This window comes from Scophthalmus maximus, chromosome 2, assembly GCF_022379125.1.
Source record: "Scophthalmus maximus strain ysfricsl-2021 chromosome 2, ASM2237912v1, whole genome shotgun sequence".
NCBI classification, from domain to species: Eukaryota; Metazoa; Chordata; class Actinopteri; order Pleuronectiformes; family Scophthalmidae; genus Scophthalmus; species Scophthalmus maximus.
The window spans coordinates 10,868,457-10,896,425 of record NC_061516.1 but is presented as its reverse complement, the minus strand read 5'-3'; the positions used below and the strand labels follow the sequence as shown (position 1 = coordinate 10,896,425).

General features: G+C 41.9%; 1 protein-coding gene across 12 annotated transcripts in view; it reads right to left on the bottom strand.

Annotated features, from left to right (window-relative positions):
• LOC118300483 (RIMS-binding protein 2) overlaps positions 1 to 27,603 on the bottom strand; it is a 63,930-nt gene extending 36,327 nt beyond the window's left edge. For 6 of the 12 annotated variants that reach the window (XM_035624916.2, XM_047327407.1, XM_047327409.1 and 3 more), the window contains exons 1-7: positions 27,370 to 27,602; positions 25,602 to 26,620; positions 19,311 to 19,577; positions 3,498 to 3,605; positions 2,374 to 2,502; positions 957 to 1,133; positions 22 to 195 (exon numbers count right to left, since the gene is read on the bottom strand). In XM_035624916.2, the coding sequence (XP_035480809.2) occupies positions 22 to 195; positions 957 to 1,133; positions 2,374 to 2,502; positions 3,498 to 3,605; positions 19,311 to 19,577; positions 25,602 to 26,462 (1,716 nt within the window). In that variant the 5' untranslated portion in view covers positions 26,463 to 26,620; positions 27,370 to 27,602. Of the gene's footprint in view, positions 1 to 21; positions 196 to 956; positions 1,134 to 2,373; positions 2,503 to 3,497; positions 3,606 to 19,310; positions 19,578 to 20,172; positions 21,146 to 25,601; positions 26,621 to 27,369 lie in introns of those variants that run through there. The other 6 variants (XM_047327416.1, XM_047327438.1, XM_047327427.1 and 3 more) reach the window with 6 other exon arrangements.
• Positions 27,604 to 27,969: the final 366 nt, after the last annotated feature.

Below are 27,969 nucleotides of genomic sequence, written 5' to 3'. Positions count from 1 at the left end.
CATAGGAGGGCTTGACTTTACCTTGTCCTCCGTCACAGTGTCCCCACACTTCTCTGGGCCGCTGGGGTCGGGACTGTGGTTCTGCTGCCGAGTGGATGATGTGACCGACAGTTGCCTCTGGAGCCGCAGCACCTCCCTCTGAGACTCCCTGAGAGCCTTCTCAAATTCCACCCTGCCAGATGGAACAGCGGAGCCCTACGCCGACATATACACATTCATTAAAGATAATGGCATCATCAATTTAGCACATTATTAGTAGTGTTATTTTAATTTTAGTTATAACATTCTTCTGCATCCATAACTACTAAACGGAGTCAAAGAAGGATTTAGTCATGTGCATTGTGACACAGTCCTACTTTTCTTGTAACTTAACAGACTTAAAACTGTAGAAGTGTTTCATTTTTAAATTTATCTTGAGTGAAGTACTTCACCCACCCTCCCTCCCCGTCAGCCTAATCACATGGTGAAATGTGTTGCGGCTTTATTAGAGATTCTTGTCAGATCAATGCACAGCTCATCCTCTAAGACCTTTCTCTATTTAACACAACAGATGTTCACATTCAGGATATGAGCTGCAGAGTCACTGGAGCAGTAATTAAAAACAGGCACTTTGAAAGGCAGCCTATTCCTGCACTGTCATGAAGGCATCAGCAGTGACGCAGCCTTCGTAATGCGGGTTTAAGAGGGGGTTAGGATGAGCGGCGCCCGTGTCGTCCAGCAGAGGGCGAGCTTGTGGCATCAAGAGCCTGCGGCAGGGGTGATTAATGGGAGGGCAGGGTGATGTGGTACAGTAGAGCAAAAACTTGGAAGATCAATGACGGTCAGTTATATTAAAAGGAACTGTGGTCTAAACTTGATCCATCTTTCTGTCAAGAAACAAGCTCAGTTTCAAATTCATGACCACAGTTTAATTGTTGCTGAGAAAATGAGTTTTTGAGGAGTTGCATTCTGAATACCTTAGTGGTGCCCAGTCGTGCCTCCATCTCTCTGCACTCCTGCTGTAAGGCGGCGATCTCCTTGTCCTTGGACAGCAGTGCATCCGCGTGCTGGGCGAGGTCCCGCGCTCGCTGACGGGCAAATGCCCTCTTGTACTGCTCCACCGAACCGGGTCGCATCAGTGACGGGGAGTTCACCTGTACAAGTGCGAGGCGGAAGTACGTACTTATCACCACAGAGGATATCAGAGGTGAAGTAATGCTACAAGCAGTGAAGCAAAACGACTCAGTTTTCTACAAAAATCCATGAGCGATCAACATTCAGTGAGCGACTGGAGGTGAGCGGGGATAAGAAAGGAGATGCTCAGGGCTCTTTCCATTTCAAGATCTCTGCTCCGTTACATCAAAGGCTTCACATACTTCTTCAGACTCCAAAGAAAAATACTGTGCATCATGCAGCTTTTCATTAGAACACACTTACGATACAATACAATTGTACTGGATTAGATATCATTACAGTGTCAATGTTATTTTTAAAGATATTTTAAAATCATATTATTTGTGGGTTGTGGCAAGATGTTTTTTAAAGTCGTGTTTTCATGAAACTTGGATTCTCTGGGACAAAATTCTTTTATGCGAGTCAATAACAATGATGTCCAGGGGGAGACTGCAAAACCATTTCTAAGCTACTATGTAAAATATCAGACAGGAATTAAAGACACGCATTTTGCTGAAGCTATTGTATATTGTTTTTGTGTTTTTATGCCATCAGAACAGCAAATATGTATTTATTTGCTTGTGTTTGCAGCCGTCCTCCATTTCTGTTAGCTGTCTTACAAGCTGCTGCATTAATAAAGAGGGGATTAACCAGTGTATTACTAAACATACTTGTTAATTTTTTATCCTTTAAGCTTTAAAATAGTTGATATTGAGGTCTCTGCGGAGGATCAGATGACACCTATTACTAGTGAGCCATGTTGTAAAACCAGTCAACCACAATGTCCATAAGGCGTTGTCACCTTCATATCAGGTTTTTAAATACTGTATTTAGGGAGTGTTTCGTAAGGAGTGTAAAGGTTTTTAACTGCCAACCACTGTGTTCGTTCTTTGGTTTGCTTTATGTAATCTTTGTATAATTTCTTTGCTACATCATTATATAAGATATTTTCAGGACTTCTCGCTGGAAACTGAGTAGCTATTCTACTGATGATTAAATTATTCAATAGGGCGCTGGTATTTTACAACAAGGCTTCCATTCATCACTTAGTCAACTATTCCATTCAACTCATTACCGGACATTAGGGTGATGTGGTGATTTGGATGGTGGTCGCATGATAATGAGTCACTCCCGGCATTTGGGTCAGAGTGCAGGCAAATTGGCTCAGCGGTGACTGTGAAATTAGTTGGGAGTTTTTTTTATTTGTGTGGTATACTGTACCACTTTGAGGTTGGCCTCCTGCAGTTTCCGAGCTCTCTCTTCCAGCCTCTTGGCGAGAACAGCCAGCTCTGTGTTCTTTCTCCTCAGCCGCCTGACCTTCTCCTCAGTCTCTGGGGCGCTGCTCTTCCGCTAAACACAAGGGAAACAAAAATCATCATCAGACAATGCCTGCAGCAAATATTAACACAGCAAACAAGGATGTCACACGGTTATTCAGGTGGCGCTTATTAACAGTTTGAAAAGGGAGTCGGACACACACCGGTTATAGAGTCTGGCCGATATTCAGATACTGTACAATATTCAGCATTCTTGCGATTATCGGAATCGCCTTTTTTTTTTTTGATCACCAATAAATCATGTGCTACTTTGACTGTGATGCATTTGCCTCTTCATGTCTGTAGACAGCATTCTGTGATATCCAACAATGTCCTGCCCACAGGACTGTCTGATTGGTCACATATCATGCATAATAGCCAAGTCAATTTATTAGGTACAGCCAACTAAAATTAATTTAGTCCTGCAATAAATCCCAGGTTATAATGTTCAGTTTTTATCAAAAGCATTTTAAAGAGTTGTTGATTCAACTGTCTGATCATTTTTGCAGGATGCACTTTGTGGTGCTGTTGAGCTGTACCGCGTTACATAGAGAGGTATTTCTGGTATTTAGGCTTGTTGACATAAATGGGTTGGACAAAATAAAAGATACACCTAGAAACCACAGTGTCCACAGACTTTATGTAGCACTAGTTTAGTGATGGTATTTCTGTTACCACCAAGATTTTCATTTTTACTGCAAATGTATAGGGGTTCAAAATATTGTTTATCGGTCCCTTTGATAAGTAATGTCCCTGAAAAGAAAAAAATATTGGTGGTCCCTTTCTTTACATCATCTGCCTGTGTTATCATTGGAAATTCAGAAGACACATGTGGAAAGGACAACATGCTGACAAACCTATTTATCTATTTATGAACTGAATAAATGGCTGTGAAGAAAAAGACACAGAGCAAGTTACAGCGCCCAACAGAAACGATGCAAACGCAGACGCTTTCTTCCACATGTCTGTGCACCTGGCCTACTTCCAGAGAAGCCCTCAGTCGAGACAAACTGTTATTTTAGGTTTTACCAGCAGGCCATTCTCCTCCCTCAGCGTGGTGCAAGTCTTCTCCAGCTCATCGAGGGCTCGCAGGAGTTCAGAGTTCTGACGCACCAGGAAGCCATAGTCCGTGCCATTCTGAAGGAACAAGCACAACAAAAAAAGATGCAGAGTTTATTGACCACTCTTTTTCATAACACACAAAGACACACTCGAATATAGGCGTTATTTTGTGAAACAGGGATAGATCTTCATTTCTACTAATTTGCTTGAATCATGATCCAACTGTCAGTTGCATGAAAACTTCCCTCTGCTGTCAGCCGGTGTTTACTAAGCACAAACTAATGGTGGCTGACAGATTGAAAAAGGCTTTTCATTAGAGCAACTCAATCAGTCTACCACTGGCTCCGAACACCTATTACACCACACCAACTCACTACAGGATGAATAAGGAGAGGTCTGCTCTCACATCATACTGTGGAGAGGAGGAGAGAGAGTGAGAGGGCAAGAAACATTAAGAGAAATCCCATTTCATTCTGACCTGTTTTGCTGTTTTATAGATTTAATTGTGTAATAGCTTTTAAACCTCAGGACAATGGATTGTGAGATTGTAAATTAGAACTGAGGAAAAAGGCACCCAACTATTTTCCAAAGGTTTTTTTTTCCAAAGCTGGTAGTGTATATTGAATAGCTGTCAGTTGTAATGCACTAATAAGCTTGTTATATTGGGAGCTTTTGTGAAGGGACAGTTGAACAAAGCAGCAGTCAGTGTGGCACATAGTCAATGTGGCGATCAGGGCTGTCATGGGTGATTATTGTCCATGTGGAGGGAACACTGGAGCGGCGATGCCACTGTTTCTCTGTGCCTCTGTGTCAGGGGAAGCTCTAAATGAGCTCTGGGGCACAGAGGGACGGGCTGAGGGCCAGACCTGGCACACATGAATGGAATGGCTGCGGTAAGAGCAGATGGACAGACAGGGTGAACACATAAGCTGGAGGTAAGGGGGGGGGGTTTGCCCTCAGACTAAAACACATTTGACTATACCGTCACCTGGACTAATTTTGGCCACATCCTGTGAAGAGAAAGTGATTACTGATGAGAAAGGTAATCCTGCTGGAGGATGAGCTCACAGCGACAGATAGATGAAGACAGGAGAAATGTGGGGAAGCACTGTAGTGTGTCAGAATGACGGAAGCACACAGATGGCTGCACATGTGAAAAACCAGTAAACCTGTTCACGTCTTCCATTATCGTTTGTCTCCATTATGCTTCCAGAACCTCATTGCTAACATCAAATAGCCCTATGCTACAATAGCACATCAGTGACACAAAGACTAATGTTGTGTTCCAACACCCTGGAGATATGGTGAACAAAAAAAACAACTAAAATGTGTAAAAATCATCTTTGAGATTATGTTGTCCTGGTAACTGCAGATGATGGGCTATTTGGTGGCTCCCCCGAGGGTTTCTAATGCCACTGTACCTGTTATTTAAGTGAACACTAATGACCAGCTGTTTACCAAACCGGCAGCTGAGGCTCCCATGTGTTTATCTTTCAGTGCCATTGTAACGGTGACGTGGGGCATCCCGTCTGAATGTCTAGTTGGTGGGTTACAAACTAGTGCCAGGAAGACCATATTGTTTCAGGGGGAAACCTTACAGAGAAATTGACACGTGTTCTACTGAGAAAAAAATTATATTTACATAAAAAAATTGGAGAAAATAAAAGTAAAATCAGTAGCAAGAATAAATTATGTGGAACAACACATATTTCCCTGCACAAACTTCCAGCTGGAGTTGGCAGAATTTTAGTAGGTGAGGGAAACAGATATAAATAGATTGTCACATGGTAGATGGTCAGACCCACTGCAGTTCCCCAGATAAGTGCATGTTTTAGTAAATTGCCATTACTGTCTTAATGAGTTGTAAAAAAGCAAAGATGTGATTACTAGTTCTCACTGCAGGCGAACATAAAAGATGGTTCATGGACGGCATTTATAATCAATACACGTACTGAGTCAGCAGGTGCATTTACACAGCTTGGCACCAGATAAAACATTGGACAATGGTAACTACTGAAGCTCTGACATCATCTGACAATAAAAGCCTTCATATTTTCATGAAATCAATCCCCATTTTGATACTATGTTTGATAGTGTTTTGCGTTTCTTCTGCAATGAGTCCTTTCAATTTATTTACACAATTATTTACATAATTATTCCCTTACAATCTCTCTTGATTGGTTGTGGCAGAGTCTGATTGCCTACTTAAGCACGTAGTAAAACAACACATACATATCATTGATATCAGCTTCACTCTTTGCAAAAAACTGAATCAAGTTCCTGTTGATGTGAATGGATCATCTTACAGCTGCTTCAAATTAAAAGGACACAACTGGCAACACACTTTGGCCTTTTACCGCAAAGCAGCCACAGGGAATACACTGTGTTTGTCACCACTTTATGCTCTGGATCACAAAAGGTGAGAAATGGCTATGGCCAGCTTGCAAGTTTCAGGCCTCTCTTCTCATCCTCCTGGGATGATGTATAAGGGTGCATAGAGAAACTGCAGACAAAAGTCCATCTCTTGTTATAATAACCCCTGAACTGCACTTCATGACCAGACTATTTGCTCTGTTGATGATAAATTAATTTTCAGGGACACGTGGAAACTGCTTATTCGACTGTCTGGGCTTGATTTATTTCTTGAACTGCAATGTTAGGGATAAGGGAGTCAGTGCACTCAGTAAAAAGATCAGGTGTACTGATACAATGATTTTTTTTTTCAATGAAAACCGTAGACACATTTAAAAAGAATCAAGACAATAATTTACTCCCTCTTTAATCAATATCACAATGTACTTAAGCATCAGATATAAATAAATAAAAGGAGAGGCTGAATATTAATACCAACGAGTCAGAGCAAGAAGTGATCACTCAAAAAAACACACAAAAAGGTGCTCAATCTGTTTTTTGTTTTTCCCCACAATAGTGAATTACTTATGGCTGTGACAGCAGCATCATGCTGTGTTGTAAGTACAAGGAATGAACCAGGAAAGTAGGGACAGGAATTGTTCAGTTAAGCATACGGCTTGCTAAAAGCTGCTGCCCACACCTCATCATCTACCCAGAGGCTGTGGCTACAGTGGCTGCTCGCTAACCGTGCTCCCTTGAAACATTTTAGACCAATTTGCTGACAAATATTCACAAGAACCAATGTTTTAAATCAAACAAGCGTTGAGAAGTCAGTCACGTAACCACACTTCAGTGGTTATGTCAATAACTCTTCTGGCTCCTTGACAATAAAGGTGTATTCAGCACAAGTTCAGTGTTGTTCAGTTTATATCGTCCTGTATTTGAAAATAATTGCTGGGCATCATATCAAGTGAAGTTATTTCATATACTTGTGGACGGCTTGCAACCATTAAAGACTTGAGACCAAGCTGTGATGTCAGCCAACTGCTGAGATGCCTGTCAACATGTTGAGATTCTGATTACTCAACTAGTCATTACCACATTGTTACATGAGTGCTAAGTAGTAAGTGATGGGACCACACTCCTTTCAATCTCAACTGCACATCTGTGAGGTTTTGTGACTTGCACAGTTGTGATGCTCTCATAGTGACAAAATCTGTGCACAGCGAGACAGACAGACGCTGTCGCAGTTGGTACAAATAGTACGCTCTCGATAAATAGATCTATAGGTAATGCAGCTCTGCTGCCCAGTTGGACCAAAACTATGTTAGAGGCGAGAGTGTTACAAAATAGAATGGCATTATAAAAGTAACCCAATGATAAAAGAGAGACACTGTCTACACATAATGACACCACCAAGTGTCGTTAAAGTGAAACACTGCAACTACCCAGAGATGAAAGAGTTGCAACTTGACTTTTTTGTCAGATTTGTTGAGATGTTGTTGGCTGTTGATGTTTTTTTTCCTTTCCTTAAAGCCCCAGTGTGTAATTATTGTAATTTTCTCAGACGGCATCTGGTAAAGTTGCAAACCGCAACCAACTGAGCAACCAACAGGGGACACTTTATGGTGGTGCACCGCTGATTCCATTTCCGGTAGCGCTGAAAATTGAACGCGAATGCGATGTATTCTGGACCGTTTTGTGCAACAATCGTATTCGTAGCAAAAATGGCGACGAACACGGAGGTCAGGTCCACCTCATGTAAGTACATTTAACTCATTCAAAGTTGACGAAAAAATAGCGGTATTTTGTTGCAGGTGACTATAGGTATATGAACACATAGTTATGGACAATATATTAAATTTCTCTGAATAAGTTCTTCTAAATATTACACACTGTACCTTTAACATAAATGGGCAGGATTGGGCAGGATACCAACAACTGTTCAACGATTCAAAGAAAGTTAGGCTCCGCTCTCAGGTGAACCTTTGTGTCCTTGAGAGTTATTCTTCCATCAGTCAGATGAGTCAGCCGGTCCCAGTGCACCAGTCTTCCTCTTCCTCCTCCAATCAATCACCTCAGAGGAAGGCCAAGCTGGAGTGAACGCAGCCCTACGCCTGCTTCCATTCTGATTCTAATGATCTTGGAGTTCATCCATGTCTTGTAATTGTTCCCCGGGAATCATAACGAAACGCACCGGAGGCTTTTCTTTGAGCGTGAGGTAAAGCTGGCTCCTTATAAACTGAAACGCACCCTGCTGCCGCAGAAAGGAGCAGCAGGTGGTGAGGTCTACTCAAGGCCAGTGTATTAGCATTCAGCCATGTCTCCTCTCTGACAGCAGCGATGTTTTCACATGGGCCTGGCTCCCTAAGAGAGGCAGATGTAACTCAGTTGCGGGAGGCTCGGGGTCTCCATACAAACGTCTGTCAGAGGAGCCTGAGCCTTGGCAGGGCAGATGGGCCTGATGGAGCCATCTCCCTTTGCTCTGTTTGAATCTGTCTGCAATTATTGTGGTGACAAGTAGATTATAACACACACACACACACACACACACACACACACACACACACACACACACACACACACACACACACACACACACACACACACACACACACACACACACACACACACACACACACACACACACACACAATGATACTGTCTACAGCCTGCAGGGTCTAGACAACACTCAAATGTACCACATATTAAACTTTTTTCCCAATGTTATTTTCACTGTTGATATGAGAAAAGGTGATTATTACATTTTATTGTGAAGCTGGGCAAAATGTGTTTTTTAGTTTTTGCATGTCAAAGAGCCCTCGGGCAAGATACTGGGCCCCAAATTGCCAAAGTGTGTGAATGTTCGGTTGATAAAGAATATACAATGCTATCTATATGCACAGACTGTATGACCGTGAGTGTGAATGGGTGAAATTGACCTGTAATTACCATTCATTTTGAAAATCGTGATTACGCAATAACTGAAAATGAACAACACAATAAACCGGAGTTGCCCACTGACAGTCCTATTAGAGTGATTTTGCTGCGATAGCTCTTGTGAGACGGCAGATGAGTCTTTACTGATTGGTGTGTGTGTGTGTGTGTGTGTGTGTGTGTGTGTGTGTGTGTGTGTGTGTGTGTGTGTGTGTGTGTGTGTGTGTGTGTGTGCGTGCGTGAGTGCGTGCGTGTGGTATATTTTGTGCCATGAAAAGCCTCCATAGCATCTGGGTCAGCTTTTCAGTATAACACCATTATCTTCTTTTCCTTCCTAAGGAGAGGATGTGAATCACACTGGGCTTTTCAAACAATCACAAAGCACAGTTTAGTTTCCGGTCTACAAACGAGCTCATCAAACACTAATATACTTCCTCCTACAGGGATACTGAGTATTACTCATAGGAGATTTGTATGAGTGAAAGATCCAGATGATTTAACCCAACAAGGTTTGTGGCTTCCAGTTGGGGAAACTACTCTGACTTAAAGTCAGTGTAGGCCCACACTAAGACAAACTCCACCATCACATGGCTGTTTGGCTACACAGCAGATGTTCCAACACAGGCATATGATACTGACCTTGAAAGTACAAACAGCCTTAGCCGTGCAGTTGAGTCAGTTTAATCTCAATTATCATTAAAAAAAGTTTCACAGACAAGTAAAACAACCTGAGTCAAGGACTAATAACATCAAAGATATACTCCACGCGTGCCTTGTTACAAATTATCTACTTCCATGACTTTTATAGCAAGAAGCGAGCTGACAAGTCTGAGCTTTGTAATGAGAACAGGCCAAGATCGCTCATGATTATCTGGGTCAGTTGCTGAGGGTTGTCTTGAGGGTTTTCTGAAAATCATCTTCAATTGAAGAGTTGCTAGCTTACAGAGCTGCTAGTACAGGGCAAAAAATATATGGGATAATAAAAGGTGAGAGACAAAATTATAAAATCTAATAAGAAAACATGTGTAAATGCTCTGTTGACGTTCTCAAAGTGTGAGAGAAAACACACATGTAGACACAAAGGGAAGACTTTTATCTGTTCTGTGTAGATTTAACTTCAGTGTTTTATATTTAAAGGGGAAGTAAGCAAATTTTGGAGAAAGCTTGTCCCTCTCTTTTAGAGCTGCAACAGTTATTCGATTAGTAAACGATTACTAAATGAATCGCCAACTATTTTGATAATCGATTAATCGGTTCAAGTAGTTTTTATGAAAAAAAAAGGGTAAAAATTCTCTGATTTCAGCTTCTTGAATGTGAATAATTTCTGGTTTATTTGCTCCTCTATGACAGTAAACTAAATATATTTGGCGTGTGAACAAAACAAAACATCATGTTGGGGTTTGGGAAACACAGTCGGCATTTTTCACAAATTAACAACATTTCATGCACAACTAATCGATTTATTGAGAATCGACAGATTAATAAATTATTTTGTTGCAGCCCTACTCTCTTTGTTGTTGTTGATGATTTTACTTTTTCTTTAAACATTTTTTTTGTATTCAATTTACTGAGCCAGAGCAACACAAAACGCGAATTGGTTAAAAAAGCTTACTGCTCTTCCTGATTCTTCCTGACCTATGACAAACCTCTATTTCTTCTGTCTGCGATTCCCCCAAAACACCACTGAAGCAATGTTCAAATGAACGTCTGACGAGTTTCATCCAGGCAGCGTTAAAAATATGTAACCTGAAAATAACTGCTGACCAAAAAAAAAAATCTAAGAACACTACAAAAGGTTGCAGAGAAAGGAAAAGAGGATAGGTTATTTTTTGGGTTACATTTCTGATTTAATAAATATCTATCAAGAAAGATTTAGGCAAATCATTAAATGTTCGGAGGCTTGTTCGTGCATATTCATGAGGTCACACAACCAGATTATCCTTTTGTCTGGGACCCACGGCAGGCTTTTGTAAGGCGTATGGAAATGTCTACAGTCTGGTTTTCCACAGAAACACCAACATCAGCATTTTTCGCTGACAGCTAGATATCCCCCACTAGAGTATAAGCCTGTAAGGAGACAGGAGGACAAAGGCACAGACATGCACATAGGAGCACACAAACACATGGTCTGCCATTGTTCAATCTTTAGGATATGACAATTAAAATAGGAGTATAAAAGCTAGAATCTGCCACCACTGTGCAACATCATTTCACCCCAAAGTCCATACATTTGTAATCACAAGTGAGAACTTCCGATTCAAGGTCGTCTGCTGAAGCAATACATTGTTCAGCACACCAGCAATTATACAAATTGTAGACTGGGACTTAAAAATAATGACAACTGTTATTTTCACTGCCATAGTTATTGGCCAGTGTTCCTCTGACATTCCCAGAGAATCAGCACAAAGCTCACTGCTGGCTGGGGACGGATGGAAAAAAAGGATAACACATAGTGGAAACTGAAATTAAAAAAAACCAGTTACATATTCTGTTGCAAGTAATAGGTCTGCAGACTGCATATTTTAAGAAAGCAAGGCTCAGCAGCAGTATTTAAAAATTAAAATACTTTTTTTGTGATTGGAGGATTATTGTTTTTGTTGCAATGCATCTCAATACTGGTGCATGCACTGCTCCGATTCTACTGGAGGCAGCTTCTTTCAAAGAGGAATGTGTCCTTCAGCCTGGACACGATCATCCTTTTTTTTTTTTACTCTGGCTTTTCAGAGATGGATTTTTCTATAAGCATAAACACAACCCAAATCTACAATACTTGCTGCTGAGTTTCACTCGACCGTGCCGCTCCGAGGAGTGGTATGAAGGAGGCAGTCAGCTGAATCAGAAAATGTGCCTTAATTAGTCCAGGCCTTGTCTGCTCTCAGCAATAATGAAAGAGGAAAGGTCTCCTCCCATTGACCCCAGACCTCAAACATCACACGGTTGGAGAAAATGACTCCTGGGCAAAGTTTTAATTACTACAAGGGCTGAGGAAAAACAACATCCAGCAAAGAGTGGGAATGGCTGCCCTTTCCCCCAAAGCGGATACTGATGGACTTGACGATATCATTGAGTGTTACAGTTTAGAGCCGAATCAATGACGCTCTTTATCTCCGTCTCCTGCATCAGTGGTTTTCTAATGACTTGGTGCTCTGCTGTCGAAAATCCTCCAAAGACATGAAAAAGTTAGGAGAAGTGTTTCCTCTTCCACAGTACATACTGTACTTTGTAGTTTTTTTGTTGTTGCACTCAGTCTTACTAACTGAGTGCATATCTTGCAGTTTAACAACTCACTATTCCTTTGTTCTATAACATGCAAACACCTTTCCCAAGCCTGTGTTTTGTTCTTATTAGTGTGATCAAGGCAGCAATATCCACAGTATTTATAGGACAAAAACTGAGGCTGTTATCGCCATCTTTGAACAAAGCAGGGAAATATCTCTGTAAAAAAAATTACAAAAGAACCACAAAGCTGTTTGTGGCCAGTGGTGTTTTATCAGCAGCATCTCTATACCTACACTCATATATAAGTCATGAAGAAGCTCTCAAGTATCCTCTCAAATCCCCCCCCCCCTGTACTAATCACGACTCATCTCCCCAGGGGTACCTGACGGTGACAGATTAGGGGGTTTCTCATGCAGCGTTAGAGAACAAAGAGCCCACATGAGACCCCCCTTTTCACCCCCCCCCCCCCCCAGGCATCTAGCAATCTACCTCCAAAACCCCTCATTTGTCCTCTGGGTGAGGTTGTGCACAAATAAAAAGCACTGTCTTGGAAATGCTTGTTAGTGCCTTTTCACTTCCATGGCTTAGAATATAAGATATGCATGAATTTCAACACGTGACCTTTTGGTGCTATAAAGGATCATGGGATGATGGGATCTAAACAAGGTAGTTCATACTGCCAATTGACGCTCAACGTCATGATATAGTTATTGTCATGAAGCAAGGGCCTAATTTATCAGTTACGACAGCAGTGATTTTATGCTTAATCCAAGTTATGAATTAACATGGAACCCGTGGTCACTAAATTTTAGCATGTGCTTTGACTAAGTCATCTCCTCAGCTTGTTTCTGTTGTGGCTTGGAGCTGTGTCAGCCCTTCTCCTTAATGCAGCCTTTATAACCATGACCACAAACACGGTTATTAAAATCCATACTAGCATGGCTGCCTCATCATCTCATAGTCCACAAATAATAATGTCAAAGCCCGAGAGCCTCTCCGGGGCCTAATAAGGTGTCAGACATGCAGCGTACATCTGGCTTTTTAAAAGTCGGACAGAAGGAGGGGTCTAGAAATTATGCCTTTTCCTGCAGCATCAGCAAAAATGATTGGTTTCTCCCCCTACCCTGTAAGAATATAACCCTTAATCTTGTCAAAGAAAATTGCATTGAATATACATACTACCCTCGCAGTATGCATACGACCCCCCAATTGAACAACATTGTTGCAGCAACAACTTAATTTGGGGTGTAGCACAACAGACACACTCAGAAATGGTTTAACTGAACCTGCTTTAACATTTTAAACCAACATCAGTCGTCCTGAGGGAGACATATTCAAATCATTCACATCCTCCTAACTGGAGCTTTGTTCTAAACAATCAAAGTGAGCCAGTGACAAATACAGGCAATATGATTTAGCCAGTTTCATTCTACAGATTGGACTGACCTCCCAAGCAACCGCGCACTCAGCCAGAGATGGATATGATTAAAATAAATTGAAAAAGGCCCCTTTATCACTCTTGATGTTGCCAAAAAAAATCACTCCTCCTACTCTCTGTCACTATTATCACTAGAAACAGCATCTGGAGTGATAAACGGCTGACATATTTCCCCCGGATGTTTTCACCATGGAGACAAAGTCTTTGTGAATACTGGGAATTCCCCTGTATCAGCAGTCCAGGGCCACCAAAATAAACCATTGTTACTTACATACTTATTTTTTAATGGACCATCAGACTAAATACCTGAACAATAGCACACTTTAGAGTTTACAGTGTGATGATGGGCTAGGAGTATTTATCTGTGACGCGAAAAAATATTGATTAGACTATCCGCCACACAGGGAGTTAACGCCACCATATACCGAAACAAAGAAAACAGACCGACCTTCAAAATACATATCTCTATTTGCTGTACAGACCATGTGATAGCATGATCTTGAAGAAGGCTTGGCCACGAGGAAGGCATATCTAACATATCGAGATCAGGATGGAACACAGCAGGCTTAGAGGTTTGCTTCTACTCAACAGAATCCTTAACAACACACACACACATACAGACTGAGTAGGACAGGCCACCAGAGGGTCTAGACATTTGATTAGTCGCTGTGGCTCTATTCGAATAACCAAACAGTATTATAGTATTCCACAACAAACCTTTACAAGTCAAATTGAATAATGTACATTTAGTGGAGGCACTTCAGTAATGACAGGGTGGATTGACCTTTTCTGACATTCAGTGGGTCAACAGAATTAGTCTTCCTTTCTTCCTCCAGGCAGAGAGCATTTCCCATTATGAGAGGGGAGCAGAGGTAATCATGGGTTTAATCTCGCCAGCAGTTTGGGACCAGGACTACGCTGTTGGAGGACTCAACGGTGGGCAACACTGTGTAAATGTGTAGGATCAGCTCCACAGTATTCAGTGTATTCTCTACATCCCACCTACTGTCTTGTCACATATTGTGTGAAGGTGATACCAAAAGATTAGGACTGCGCACTGCAAGTGAACGCGACCATGAACACAAAGCCTGGCTGACCCTTGTCTGCACTTCGTGGCAGCCAGACAGCAGACAGACCGTGATGTTCGAGTGTGGAGATGGTGAGAGACCATTACTCCAGAGATTCCCCTCACACTGCCCCATCAATTATTCACAAGTCATAACATGGCTGGCCAATAAAACACACTCATGTGTGCACACACACGCACAAATTGAACCCTTGTGGCTAAAGAGTCGTACACAATCAGCAACAGGAATTACTCTTACACAGATATTTACTTAATTTAGACTTTTCCCCCAAATTTTCCAAAAAATCTAATATTGCGACCTTTTAATTAGAATTGTAACATTTAGTATGAAGAAATGTCAGGAAATATTTTGGTATGCAATTAATTTGAGTCAGTTTTAAAGAAAAAAAAAACTCAGGTTGTTGCTGCTCTCGTGTGAGGCTTTGCTGCTTTTCTATTTTTTGACCAAACAAGACATCTGAAGCACATGGACATTCTTTATTATTTTCTGATATCTAACAGACAAAACAATTTATCCCCAAATCAAAATAATCAACAGATGAATCAATAGTTAAAATAGTTAGATGCAGAACTACATTATGATGCACATCTGTGCAATGTATAAGGGTTTGATTACCAAAATCCAAATTATAAATTCTCACCTATTGTAAGACCTGCAAAAATATATACATTGCTATGCCTAAAATATTGCATTTTAACAGATTATTAGAAAGGAGAAAGAATTCTTCAGAAAAATATTTGTGAGAATAATATGGATAGTATATAATCATACTGCAATACATCACAACTTCACATCTCATCACTACTAACATAACACGCTTCACAATTTAAGTTACTAGAGTTGAGCATTGATATTATATCAAGCATCTTGATTTGCCAAGAAAGGAAAAGATCTATAATTAACATGTTACTAAAGACAAAAAAATCAATATGTCTGTAAAACCCAGAGGATGCAAGGTTCATGACATGCTACATCGTAAAAGGAACAAAGTTGGCATGAAAACATCCTCTGAGATGTTGAGCAATTTCAAAAATTGCGGGGCATGTTATGGTAAAATCTGATGCTCATTAGTCAGGTGTTCTATACTCAAATGCGTATTGGTCTGGGACCTATCAGTTCATCGTGACGCAGACCAAAATGCCTCCGGACACAATTGGATAGACCTACAACCAGTGAGAGCAACGAGTCATGTGACGTCTGTTGAGCGACACGAAAAGGTCAACAGACGAGAGCAGAGAGGATATGCCTGTGGTGATGATTCCACAATGTCTGTGAACGAGTGTTGTCGTGTTTGTGGGAGGAATTTGAAAATATCGGGTACTTTAATACAAATGCTAGTTCATTAGCGGCGGCGATCTTGGTTGTTTACAAAAGTAGCTTCTCTCCGCATAATGGTATTAACCCCGCCCATTATCAGATAATCGGTTGTGATTGGAGCGGCAAGTTTTCTGCTAGGGGGAAATCACATCCCAATGGAGGGGATCCCAACGTAGTCTGGCGGAGCAAGTTAAATGAGCTCCCAGAATACCTCTGGGTCCCAGGCTAATTGATTTCTGTAACAAACATTAACACAAAGCCTTTGCTGTTACGCCTCCAGGCAATACTGTGTCTTCATTTCACCTGACAAGCACGTTGTGGGAATAAAAAGCACAGCCAGAACATGTTCACTGCAAAAAAACATTTTCCTTGACTCGTTCAGATTGGTGCCATCCACTGTGGAAAAGACAGGAAACCCTGAAAACATTCAAATGCTTACAATGCAACTTTTTTACCTTGATAAATCTGACTGCACTTGTTATAGAGCTGCTCTCAGTAAAGAAAAAATAGTGCTCAGGATTTTTTTGTACGGGGGCGTCAGTCATGCCATTGTATCCACACCAGAGGAAAATACATGCTGACGAGGTAACAAAGCCCACGTTTACAGGGTACAGAAGCACAACTTTCAACAGATTGAGCGACACATACTCTTATTTAACAAGGCAGTTTTTCCTTGTGTGAAAAGCAGCAGCAGCAGCAGCAGCAGCCGCCCATATTCAGTGTGGTTTTGTCCGCACCCTTGGGCTGTCTGAAACAACCTGACCAGATATTCCCAAGGATTTAAGTACAGATTTCGGTACCAGGATTCCTTGTCACAATTGCGTCCAAATTTATACTCGTAAAAAACAAAAAAAAGACCACTTCCAAATGGCTCTCAGACGGCGCCTTCCTTGCTTTAGCTCCATAATGTCCTTTGGCTAAGTGATCAAGGCAATGTAAATATGGGGTCATCAGATAAAATAGCTGTCTTGAGCGCAGTGATTCTGTTGATTTCTTTGTACAGTAGCCCCATTTGGAACTCCCACTGTGTGAACTCAACACTCATTAGACAAGCAGCCATATGGCATCCAGACAGGTGTTAAGGAGCGCAGATCACAGAGGACCACACAGTCAACAAGCTCATCAGTCGTGGAAAGACTGACACTGACAACTGCTTTACAGGGTGGCCACTGAAATACTGATAACGCACATTTGTGATAAATTTGTCACATAATTTCCATCTTGCTGACATACTTGAAAAGTGAAATCAGATTATTTAAGATTCTTGGTGACCGACAGTTCTTTTTTTTTAGCATACAGTTCATTTAATGAAAAGAGAGAAAGGACAGGAGAGACTCTTTCACGTCCTTACCAACTTGTTTCATGTCAGTGGATACACATATTCCTCTGCACCAACATGTGGCAGTGCCCACTGTCCTGCATCTATTGGCCATATGTCTGCTGACAAACATAATGTTTGACTTTGTGTTTGCACAAGCCTTTGTGCCAGAATTCATGCACATCGCAACGGTCAATAAATATAGATAATTCATTCAGTGAAAGCTTCCTCACTATGTCTCCCAGGATAAAAATGAATGCACAGTTAAGTGTTTAGAAATTTCTTTTACAAAGAATGTTTGTTCGTCTTAAAGCTTCCATCCCATGTCATCCAAGCTCGTGTCTAAATATCTTTTAATAAATCATGGTAAAAAATGCATTACATATTATAAGAATTCGTGCAAATAAATATAGATTTCCCCCAACAAACTCTTACTCAAATAACTAAACCAAAAATAGTCCTTAACAGCTTTATGTGGAATAACTTTCTGCTCTTTCTACACTAGATCATGGACATCAGTAAAACCGTTCTTCACTCTATATATTCTATTAATAACCCAGCCTGTTCATGTGGGGGTTAGCTGAACACAAATTCAGCTTTCCAGGTACAGTTTCACCCACTTTCCTTCTGCTGTACAACACCTGCTCAGCCTCTTACAATGTTTTCCTCTTATTTCAGAGGGATACAGTGGTTGATTATATTCTCGTTAAAATGTATCCTGTTGTACAAATACACACACACACACCATCATCAATCATTGGTGGAACTTGTAATAAGAAAAACAAAATGGCCCGTGGTACCCCTACTGCAATTAATGGCGTAAATATAAACAATAATCTACGAGTGACAGCCCCAGCAGGTCTGAAAGGGCAGAGTAATCATTTCTAATGCATCATTTAATGCTCCCTCTCTGCTTTTGTGGCAACGCATCCTCTCCCAGGTTGTGTGTGTTGACAGTTCATTAGGGGTTTTCATCAGACTGTGATTGTGGCGATTGGGTAATGAAGTGGCGGGGGTGGGAATATACAGCAGCTGCACACAGATTACTTCCTTGTGTAGATGATGAAATCCTGTCTCAGGTCAGGATAGATTAAAACAACCAAGCAAAAATGAAGGGATTGGTGGTTAAAAATGCTGTAGTTCAGAGAAAATATGACCCAAAAATAGCTGGTAACTATGAGTTGGCATTCTTGTCCCGGCAATGTCCAGCATGATACAAATAAACTAATTAGCTCATCCCAAATTCACCTGAGAAGGAACATTATCTTACACTAAAATGGAAATGAGAGTGTGGAAAAACACATGAATAAAACTTTACTCAAAAAGGCAAATAATGTGCCAGGTTGCTGAATGGCACTTCAACATGGCCCAGCTGCCATCATGCGTTGCTCTCTGCAGTCTATGATGAAAACAATGTATTGTCTATAATGTATACAGTACCAAGACACTATCTGCAACCTTTGAACAATATCTATTAACTGTGTTCAGAAGAAGAAAAAACACTCACAATCTATTATTCCAGATATTTTTGAAGATAAACATATCACTTGACATCTTGAGTTGGACTGAGTACTACGTGAAATTTCCTTCGACTGGTGTCTCTTATTGTCCAATCTATATGAGCATCCATCAGTTACATGGAAAAACTCACAGGTTCTCTATTGATTTCCACCTCGCTACTATTAAATGGATGTTCTCAGTAGTCCTAACAGGATAGGTAATTAGAAACAGGGTCATCATAGGTCAGCATAATACCTGATAATAACACTGATCACAGCAGCCCTATCCCAGATAGTTCGATGTAACGTTACTGTAATCCGATACAAATAATAATCCAACTTCCTGTTTTAAAACGTTGCCAAATTAACTCTGCATAATCCTGCATTTTCATGTCTTTGCTCTATATATTTCATAGAATGTAAAGAACCAGATAATACATTACATTTTGCGATGTAAAAAGGATAACGCCACAACTATTGACCTTCCTCAAACACACAATGCCATGTTACTCTAACAGTGAAGACGCCTCTCACATGTTTCCAGGCCAAAACATTTTCCTGTCAACCATCTTCAAATGATTCTGGGAGGCACAACAAGTGTTGCACACTTACCTTACATATCCCTTCGACTTCAAAGCCGTTGAGGTTTGCATACAGCGAGTGGTGCCTCTTTCCTAGCAGTGATGTTGACGTGACATGAGCCGTTGTCGGGGCCGCCTTGTCCAAGAGCCCATGTTGTGTATTAACCTGCTCCTCGGACGTCCTGAACTCCTGCTGCCGTCGTCCAGGAGCCTCCGCCTCCTCGCGGCTCTCCATCCCTGCGTGTGCAGGTGCAGGCTCAGGCTGCTCAGGCCGAGTGCACAGGTCATACATCACTCTCTGTCAAAGTCAAACAGTGCAGATGGGGTCAACGTGAACATGTGACGTCCCCAGCCAAGACCAAGCCATCACAGGCTTTTTATTCTCAGGAGGAGAATGACACGGATCAGTTGTGGCAGGTTGAACTTCAGAATGATAAAGATGTGACAATCCTCCCTTGCTCCAACAGTTCATTAGCAGGAGTTTTTTTCTATTTACAGCTCAGGTTAAGTGTCCGAAAACAAGCAGAGGACTGTTTTTGCCATGGTTGTCAGTGAGGAAACACAGTCTCTCCCCTATGCAATGGGAGTTAAAGCTGACAAAAAATGGACGTTTTGTAGATTACTTAAAATCTGTTAAAGTAGGAGTCAGTTTGTCATATCCAAAACAAAACCAGTGACAAAAAAAACCCCAGGAGTTGGAAAGTAGCTCACATCTCTCTTCGCTGTGACGTTAAAAAAAAGACTACCTCCATCAAAAATGGATCTGACATATTTTTGGCCTCAGCTTTTTACTGTCATGATAGTCATTGCCCTGATAGCATTCTTCAGCATCCTGTCATTAGTATTATAACAGTGTATAAATCATATTCAGAGTCTGCTTCATCATGCCTTACCGCTCTGTCGTCTGAGAGGGGGGGTTTCATAGGTGCTTGTCCGGAAATTGAAAAATACGCATTGTTCCAATTCTTCACATAACGCTAAAACAGCGCATGCAGGCCCAACTGAGATAACAAACAAGACGAGACGTGCGATGGAGAAAAGAAACAGAAGAAAACGCTTCAACTAACAGGTCTCCAGTCCAGCTCCCATCCTCTCAGTGAGGCGGAGATGTGGGTGGCATGTTGACTCCTCAGCTGTGAGTCTGTCCTCGTTGATGCTGCTGTGTCAAAAAGCATTTCATCCAGATGCTACAGGACTCGACGGGGCTGCTTAATCCCATCTCGGTTACAGTGCCGTAAAGGTGAAGAAAGAGGACGAAGGGAAAAAATGTGTGTGTGTGTGTGTGTGTGTGTGTGTGGGTAAGACGGCGAGTGTCGCTGAGAGGAGGGGGTAGGGAGGACTGCTTCAGTCGTCCTATCACAAAAAAGCAGGCTTTGAGACGGGGCCCAATCATTACCGCGACCAGAGCTCGTTTCCATGGAGATGACGCTGGAATGATGTTGGCTGCCTATTGATTGTTCAAGAGGCAGTTCACACTGCAACACGGGGAGGCTGCGGGAGGCAGGCGGAGGAACAAGTGTGTCCAGTCAAGACTACTTGTGATGTTTTACGGCAGTCGTCCACTATAGAAACAAATTACGTCCGGCAGAGTGATGAATGCTACTCATGGTTTACGGACATTAAAAATACAAGTAAAACAGGTCCGGTGCTGAAAAAGATAAAAGCTGTGTGACAACTTAATGCTGGTTCATTTCATTTCTTGCTGCCCACCTCTCTACACTATAGGAGGTAGTACTCCAGATGATGTGTATCAAATGAGCAAGGCAGCCGAATAAATCCCATTAACAAGCAAAGGCCCGACTATGAGCTGAGATGGGTTGTCAAGTTGTTGAAATGACGTCTGATTGAATCCTCACTCAACCATGAGCCTCACAATTCTACTGGAGTTAACCGTTATAAGATCACAATTTTACTGCAGCTGCTTACTTTATAGCTTGTGTGTAGTAAAAATAGAATTGAAACAAATATAGTTTAAAATAATAAGCCATACACAAGTCAGCAGACCAAAGCCATTACAAAGAAAATCATGGACTTTACTTGATGACCAGTAATTATCTGTAGTCAAGGATGAAAGTCTCTGAAATTTTATACATCACCATGACCAAGATACACAAGACCAAGTAGACCATACTTCTCGGACATCACATTACAAGAATTGTTCAATTTCATGTTACTCCACACACTACAAGCCAAATCCAAAGCAGCAATCAGTTTTAAAACTGACTAACGTAAGCTCATTGAGCCTGAATTCTCGGTGGGTGGATGAAGATTTACAGAAAAAAAACAACTTTTTATTACACTGTCAAGAAATGCCAGGGTCCCACACTGCTGCCGATCTAACCACATTCTAAGAAAAAACATACTGTTGGAGGCGGATAAGGAGAAGTTCAGCAACATGGAAAAGGAGCTGTTGTACACTTAGGCCACTTTCTTGACCCCAGGCAAGTGATTAGCCTACAACTTCTGTAAACTTAATTCAACGAACATATCTATATAGCTATGGGCTAATTGTGTTTGCCACGCTATATCTGAAACAGTAATTTGACCTATGCTTCTTGTCTGCTTATGCAAAAGGAACAAGCATCAATACTTCTCAGCAGAAGTTGAAGACAGGTACAGAGTCACCTGTTGCTCATCGGCAGAAATGAAAAAGCATTGACCTATTGGAGAATCAATAAAGATTCTCAGCTGGCCCGAGCCAACCTCTCTGTCCCATGTTCAAGCTTCGACAGTGTACACTTGTTTAGTTTGGCAGGACATGTGGTAGATGAGAGAAGGAAATGACAAGGCAGACATCCTACTGTTTGTGAAGAAAAACTTGCCATTAATGATCAGGTGACTGCATTGTGCCTATACATATGATAACAACAACCTAAACATGTCTTGTTATAGTCTTCTGTTTTCATTGCCTCTTTGTAAAAGTACAAAACTGCTGTTAATTTTTAGTTGGAGGTTTTATACAAATACAAATACAATTTCCCAAATTTAAAAAAAAAAAAAATGATTGTGTGTTGTCAAATATAGAGGCTAGATATAAAGCGAATCTGAATTGTCAGGTCAGACTTCCAAGTTTGTTCCTCTGTAAATTGGTTTCATTTACAGGGTACATGTTGAATGATTTCAGTCAGCTTTCAGAAGCAATGAAGGTCATGCTCATTTATAATCAGAATGAATAAAGAGGGTATCCTATTTTCGGGCTTGTGCACAAGAAACTGATAAATTTGTTAAGGCGTTAAATGATTAAATAAAAGCCTTAAGGTGCTTTCAGCCAGTGAAGGCCTCTGTCACTGATAGACATTGGTATGTCTGGATTTTGAATGGTAAAAACTTCGGGTTGTAGCTTAAAGCAGAGGAAAATCTGACAAATAAATATTGCAAGTTTAGCTAATCAATAGCAAAAAGACGGTTTCCTGGTCCAGACCAGATAATGAAACACTGATTACACTGAAATGTTTATTTCAGGATGCTGAGATATTAGGTAATTTGGATCCTGTACCATCTTCCATGATGTGGTTTCTGTGGTTGCCATGGTCACAGCAGGCCATAGCCAGAAAGCTGGGATGATTGAACCCTGTCCAACTTTTCCCTATCAATATCAATTCTGACACCTCAACTTAGAGCATTTGCTGTTTCCCCGTCAGCTACCCGACACAACAGCTCCTTTTTTCTACATTTCAAATCTGTATACCTCACGGTGTAGAACTCATTAAGTCGTAATCACAAAAGTTTTGATTTTGATTTAAAGAAATGAGGAGCCCCGGCCAGACAGATCACGCTCACACATATTCCCAGTCTCTCTCAGAAATGAGCCTCTCAGTTTGTTGCCAACATTGCATTTCAGTCCTTTGACATTATGAATTTTGGTGTACGCACAAGACCACGGCTTTAGTGGTAATGGCGGAGAGAGCAAAACTGCCGTAAGTCTGGTTGTACTTCACCAAAATCGATGGAGACGACGCTCGTTGCCACAAGTGCAACAAATGTTTTGCACGTAACAAAAAAAATATTTTAGTGACAGTACAGTTTTAGACAGCCTAGCTCGCAGTTCGTCTCCCATTTCCCCTCCAACTCAGGTTTGTAAAGCTAGCCCACAAGGACCTAATTAAATTCTGCAAACATAGGTTAATAGAGTATATAATAATAACCATTAGTCATATAGTATATGAATATTTATGAAATAAGAATTTAATTTGTATAACATTTCTTTTATCAGAACATTGTAGTCACTGATAGTGATATTTTTAATTGAATTGTATTTAATTTATTATCCCATTATACTTTTTATTAGTTATTTGTTCAACATAGTGCTGTTCGGTGTTCAAGAATATACTGTATACAGTACAAAAAAACAAGTCAATAACATTCTATTCTCATTTTGTTGAATTGTTTCTCCTAAAAAGGAGGAAAGAAAAAATCAGATAAGAGTACCGTTAAAGTACCGTATCAATGAGAATTATCGATAAGAGGAGGAATACCATTAAAATCTTAGCGATATCCATCCCTATACACGGCACACAATTCTGAGTGAGCATTCAATAAAATCCAGATTCTCTGCAAACAAATGCAAATGTCCATCTAGCCATTTCTCCAAGTCCATCACGGCTCAGTGGTATTGACTTCCTATCCCACTGACATGTTTTGACAAAGCCTCCCTCTCTGCCAGTCATGTGACAGCAGAGCAGGCTGGTGGTCAAATAACGTCCTGACATGAAATCGTATCCATCAAATTAGGACTTGAAAATTACATCTCTGAAACATAATTTGAAATTTTTGCAACCCCCCCCCTTTACAAATGCCAAAATACAATCGCAGCTCTGTCCTTCACCTGTACTGGTGAATTATTATTTTTCCCCATTATAGACCCTTCTTACACATGACATGATAAAAAGAAGCAGCTAATGCTCGTTTTAAAAGAGATTCCTATTTTAAAAATTGAGTTGATCTCAAGGCGATATGCTGTTATACCAAGGGTGATGCCTTAGCATGATGTGCAAGAAAAATTAAATAAAAATGAGGCTGGGCAAGTGGGCGAGCTGATTGCATTGCTTCGGTTAATTATTCATGTTCGTCTCATAGAAAACTTGATCCAAAATTTAGGAGACAGGAGCACGTTGACCCACTTCTGCCACTCCAAAAAGGAAAGGATGATCCAACACATTGCTAACCCCTCCCTCTCTGCTCACATCCCACACAATCAGCAACTACAACATTGACAACAACAGAAATTGACGTATTAAATACTATCACTCATAGTAAAAATGTATTTTCTTCTATATTGCATCATATTTTGGTGACAGATAAGCCTGCAAACCAGACAGTGTTTTGTGTTCTCCCCTTTGACTGTCTATATATAATTGAGAGAAAAATGTAACTCCTCAGAAATGTTACTGGTTTCTATTTTGTTCTCCATGTCACTGTTGCTGGCTACGCACCACTGAGGGGGGTAGTCTTCACTTGAGACCACAAAAGTATCTTTTGATAAAAATTGCCCACTCATATCAATTTACAAGGAATATGGGTGTGTTGTGCGTGCTGAACCAATGTTAGGATATCAGTTTTGATCATAGTGGTAGTTCGCCGCTCGTATAGCTCACAGCTAATATAGCTATGTTAATAGTTATATTAAAGTTTCTATAGACGTTATGGAAACATGATGCTATTACAGGCAATGCTCCTCAACCTGTAATTTACAAAATGAGAATAAACTAAACTCCGCTACAATACAAAAAGTGAATGTGTCCCAGTTTTGTTTATCTTGTGCACGAGCATGGGGATGCAGGTGGTGGGGCGCAAACTCCTGTCAGTGGTTTCACATAATTTCACTAATGTACAGATGGCAGGACAGTTACATTATATGTATGTGTAATTCCTTTGATTACAAATCAACCGGGCACCTTCAAGCAAACTAAGGAAATATCTTAGTATTGCTTTCCTTTAAACCACAGGGAAAAGTTGCAAGATCTATGAGTCTAGAGCCCTCATGTTCCTGTCAACTCCTTCCCACACAGCAGCCACTATTATCTGCAGTATCTATAAACACAATGTCTAGCAATACAGCCTGACGACTTCAATTCAAGAAGTGAAATATACTGTTGATGATTTTTTCCCCCATCTTTATTTGGCTAAAATCCCTTCCCTCCAAAACAAATGTGCAGTACATTGTATTTGATAAAAACCAAAAGTGTCTTATTGCTACAGTCTTTTATAGTGTGTCTGAGTGTGAAGGAAGGAAGAACACCAAAAGTGTAATAGAGTCTATACACCACAATTTCAGTATATATTCCTTTGGGATCAAAAACCAGCAAGATATGACATATCTTACCTCCATGTTTCTGTCCATGCATTTGGAGGGCGAGGACTCGTCTGACCCGGAGGACTCGCTGCAAGAGGGGGGCTGGTCGTCCCGGCCTGCATGGGGAGTGCTGTGAGGGTGACAAATTTTCAGAGAGCCGCTCTGACAGGTGTCCACGACTGCGGCAGTGGTGCAGGGGTCAGCTGCACACAAGGCCCTGCCCGGGGACTGCTTTTGCTGATCTTGTTTGGTGTTCTTCTTCGCTGAGTGGGAGGCAATCGGGGATCTCGGATGTCTCTGACAGGATTTGTCTCCGTCTTCCTGAGTTGGCTTTCTTGAGAGACTTTTAAAAACGGAGCTGGGTGGTCCTGCTCTCTGTCCTGCCTGCAGCCGTCTCCCGTGGGTCTCTAGCAACTGGCAGAGGAAGATGGACTTCTCTAGCTCAAATTCCTGCCGTGGATGCAGTTTGTGGACTGCCTGCTCACCATTTATCTCCTCGTAGAGTCTCAGCAGTAACAGCTCCAGCTTCGTGCGTGTTTCTCCACTGCACGAAGAAACAGCCTCTTTCCCTGGAAACTCATCCTTACTGTGTCGTCCAGCGTCTTTAACGTTCACCTCCTTCGCCACCGGACGCCTGCGTCTGTCCGAGTGCCTGTCCTTTTGGGACCAAGGCCTTGCCGTCAGCTCCCTCACGGCCCTCTGCTGTTCCCTCTCCGCTTCTTGTCGCAGGCGCCTTAGCTCCACACTGAGGTGTCCGCGGGCCCGCTGTGTTCGCCTCCTCTCCGCTTCCAAGTCGGCACGCAGCCTCTCCAGCTCCCGTCCATAGTCCGTCCGGCTCTGGCAGGGTCTCTTGGGCGACAGCGCCAGAGGGTTATCCCTGTCTTTCCTCATGATGCCTCATTCACAGCACAGCATGCGTGGAAAGGCAACACACGGCCCACATCTCTAAAGAGGGGTCCGTGCATCGGAGCTGAGAGGACGTGCAGGTGGGCGATGGGTGATTATGACAGACATGCAGCATGCAACTATCGCACCGGGTCTCAGGCTTACTGGGAAGATGAGACAGTAGAGGATTTGAGAGAAAAAGGTCAGGTTGGTATGGTTGTTTTAGACGAGTGCGCTAACATGACATGTGGTGTTTCTAACATGGTGAAAGTACAAGTGGTGATTCAAGTGTCCCCCTCTCTCTGTTCGCAGGAGGATTCAGAATGAGGGGAAAAGTCTTGGCAGCGGTCGAAAGAGATATACAAAAGCAAGCATGATAAACACACACACACACACAAAAGAATGTGATATTTTGTCATAAATTCCGAAAGGAAAACCATCAGTGAAGAGCTAAGGAATCGAAAGGGTGCAGCTGATCGTGTCAAAAGTCCAAACTATATACGTGTGTGACGGTTTATATGGACACAAGAAGCGGTCCTTTGTGATCTATTTGAATCGTGTGACGACGTGCGGGGCAATATCAACCCATATTAATAAAAGAGCGTCTGCTCGGGCAGCAGTCCCCTCGGACGATCAGCTGAGGACGCAACAGGTGACGACGAGGTGAACCGGACCGTTAGCTGTGGTGACTGCAGCCACTTTCACCACCGCGAGCTCGACTTGGTCCACTGGGACACGGCTCACATTACAGAGGGGGGGGGGCTTCTTTAGTAAATGGCTAATTAACTAGCAAACTAGTACATGGTCAAACAGGAGCAGCACGTCCCCGACGTAGCTCGCCACGTCTCGTCAGCTAAGCGTTAGCTCGCCGTCAAGTTTTTCTTTCCCAGCCACAACTTGCTTCAAAACTCACCTCTCCGCGGACTCGACTGTTACATTTCACCTTCTCCTCTCCGAGGAGCGGCCTCCCGTCGACGCGAGGCGCTTTCAGTCGACGGTCGATGTTAGCGGCTCCGGCGACACGCAGACAGCTCGTGGTCGGCGGTTAAAGGTCCCCGGAGCCATGCGAGCGGCAGCTTGTTTACTGTGGCGGGCTGGTGGCGCGTGTCCGCCGCCGCTACTGCCGGCCGGACCAGGAGCCGCGATGCCTTCACTTGCCCCTTGTCCCAGGGACTTTCCGTTATACCGGATCGCATTGTCGCGCATTTAAACGACTCTGATAATGTACAATTGGCTTTTCAGTCGTGTGGGCCCCTATCATCCATTAACATTCCTTCTAATTACATTCACCCTCTGCCCGCAAACTCTTAGAGTCCATGCTTTGTAGTGGCAATTTGCCCACAGATTTATTTGAGTTGTGCGTGCGCGTTTTGATAACATGTTCAATCTTACCGACAGTCCTTGAAGGCAACGTAATCGCTGAGTCCAACTAGCTTGTGTGAGATGTACGCCCACTAGTGGCCAAAAGGTGGTAGGGCTGAATCTGCCCGTTCTATGAAGGGTTTATAAATAA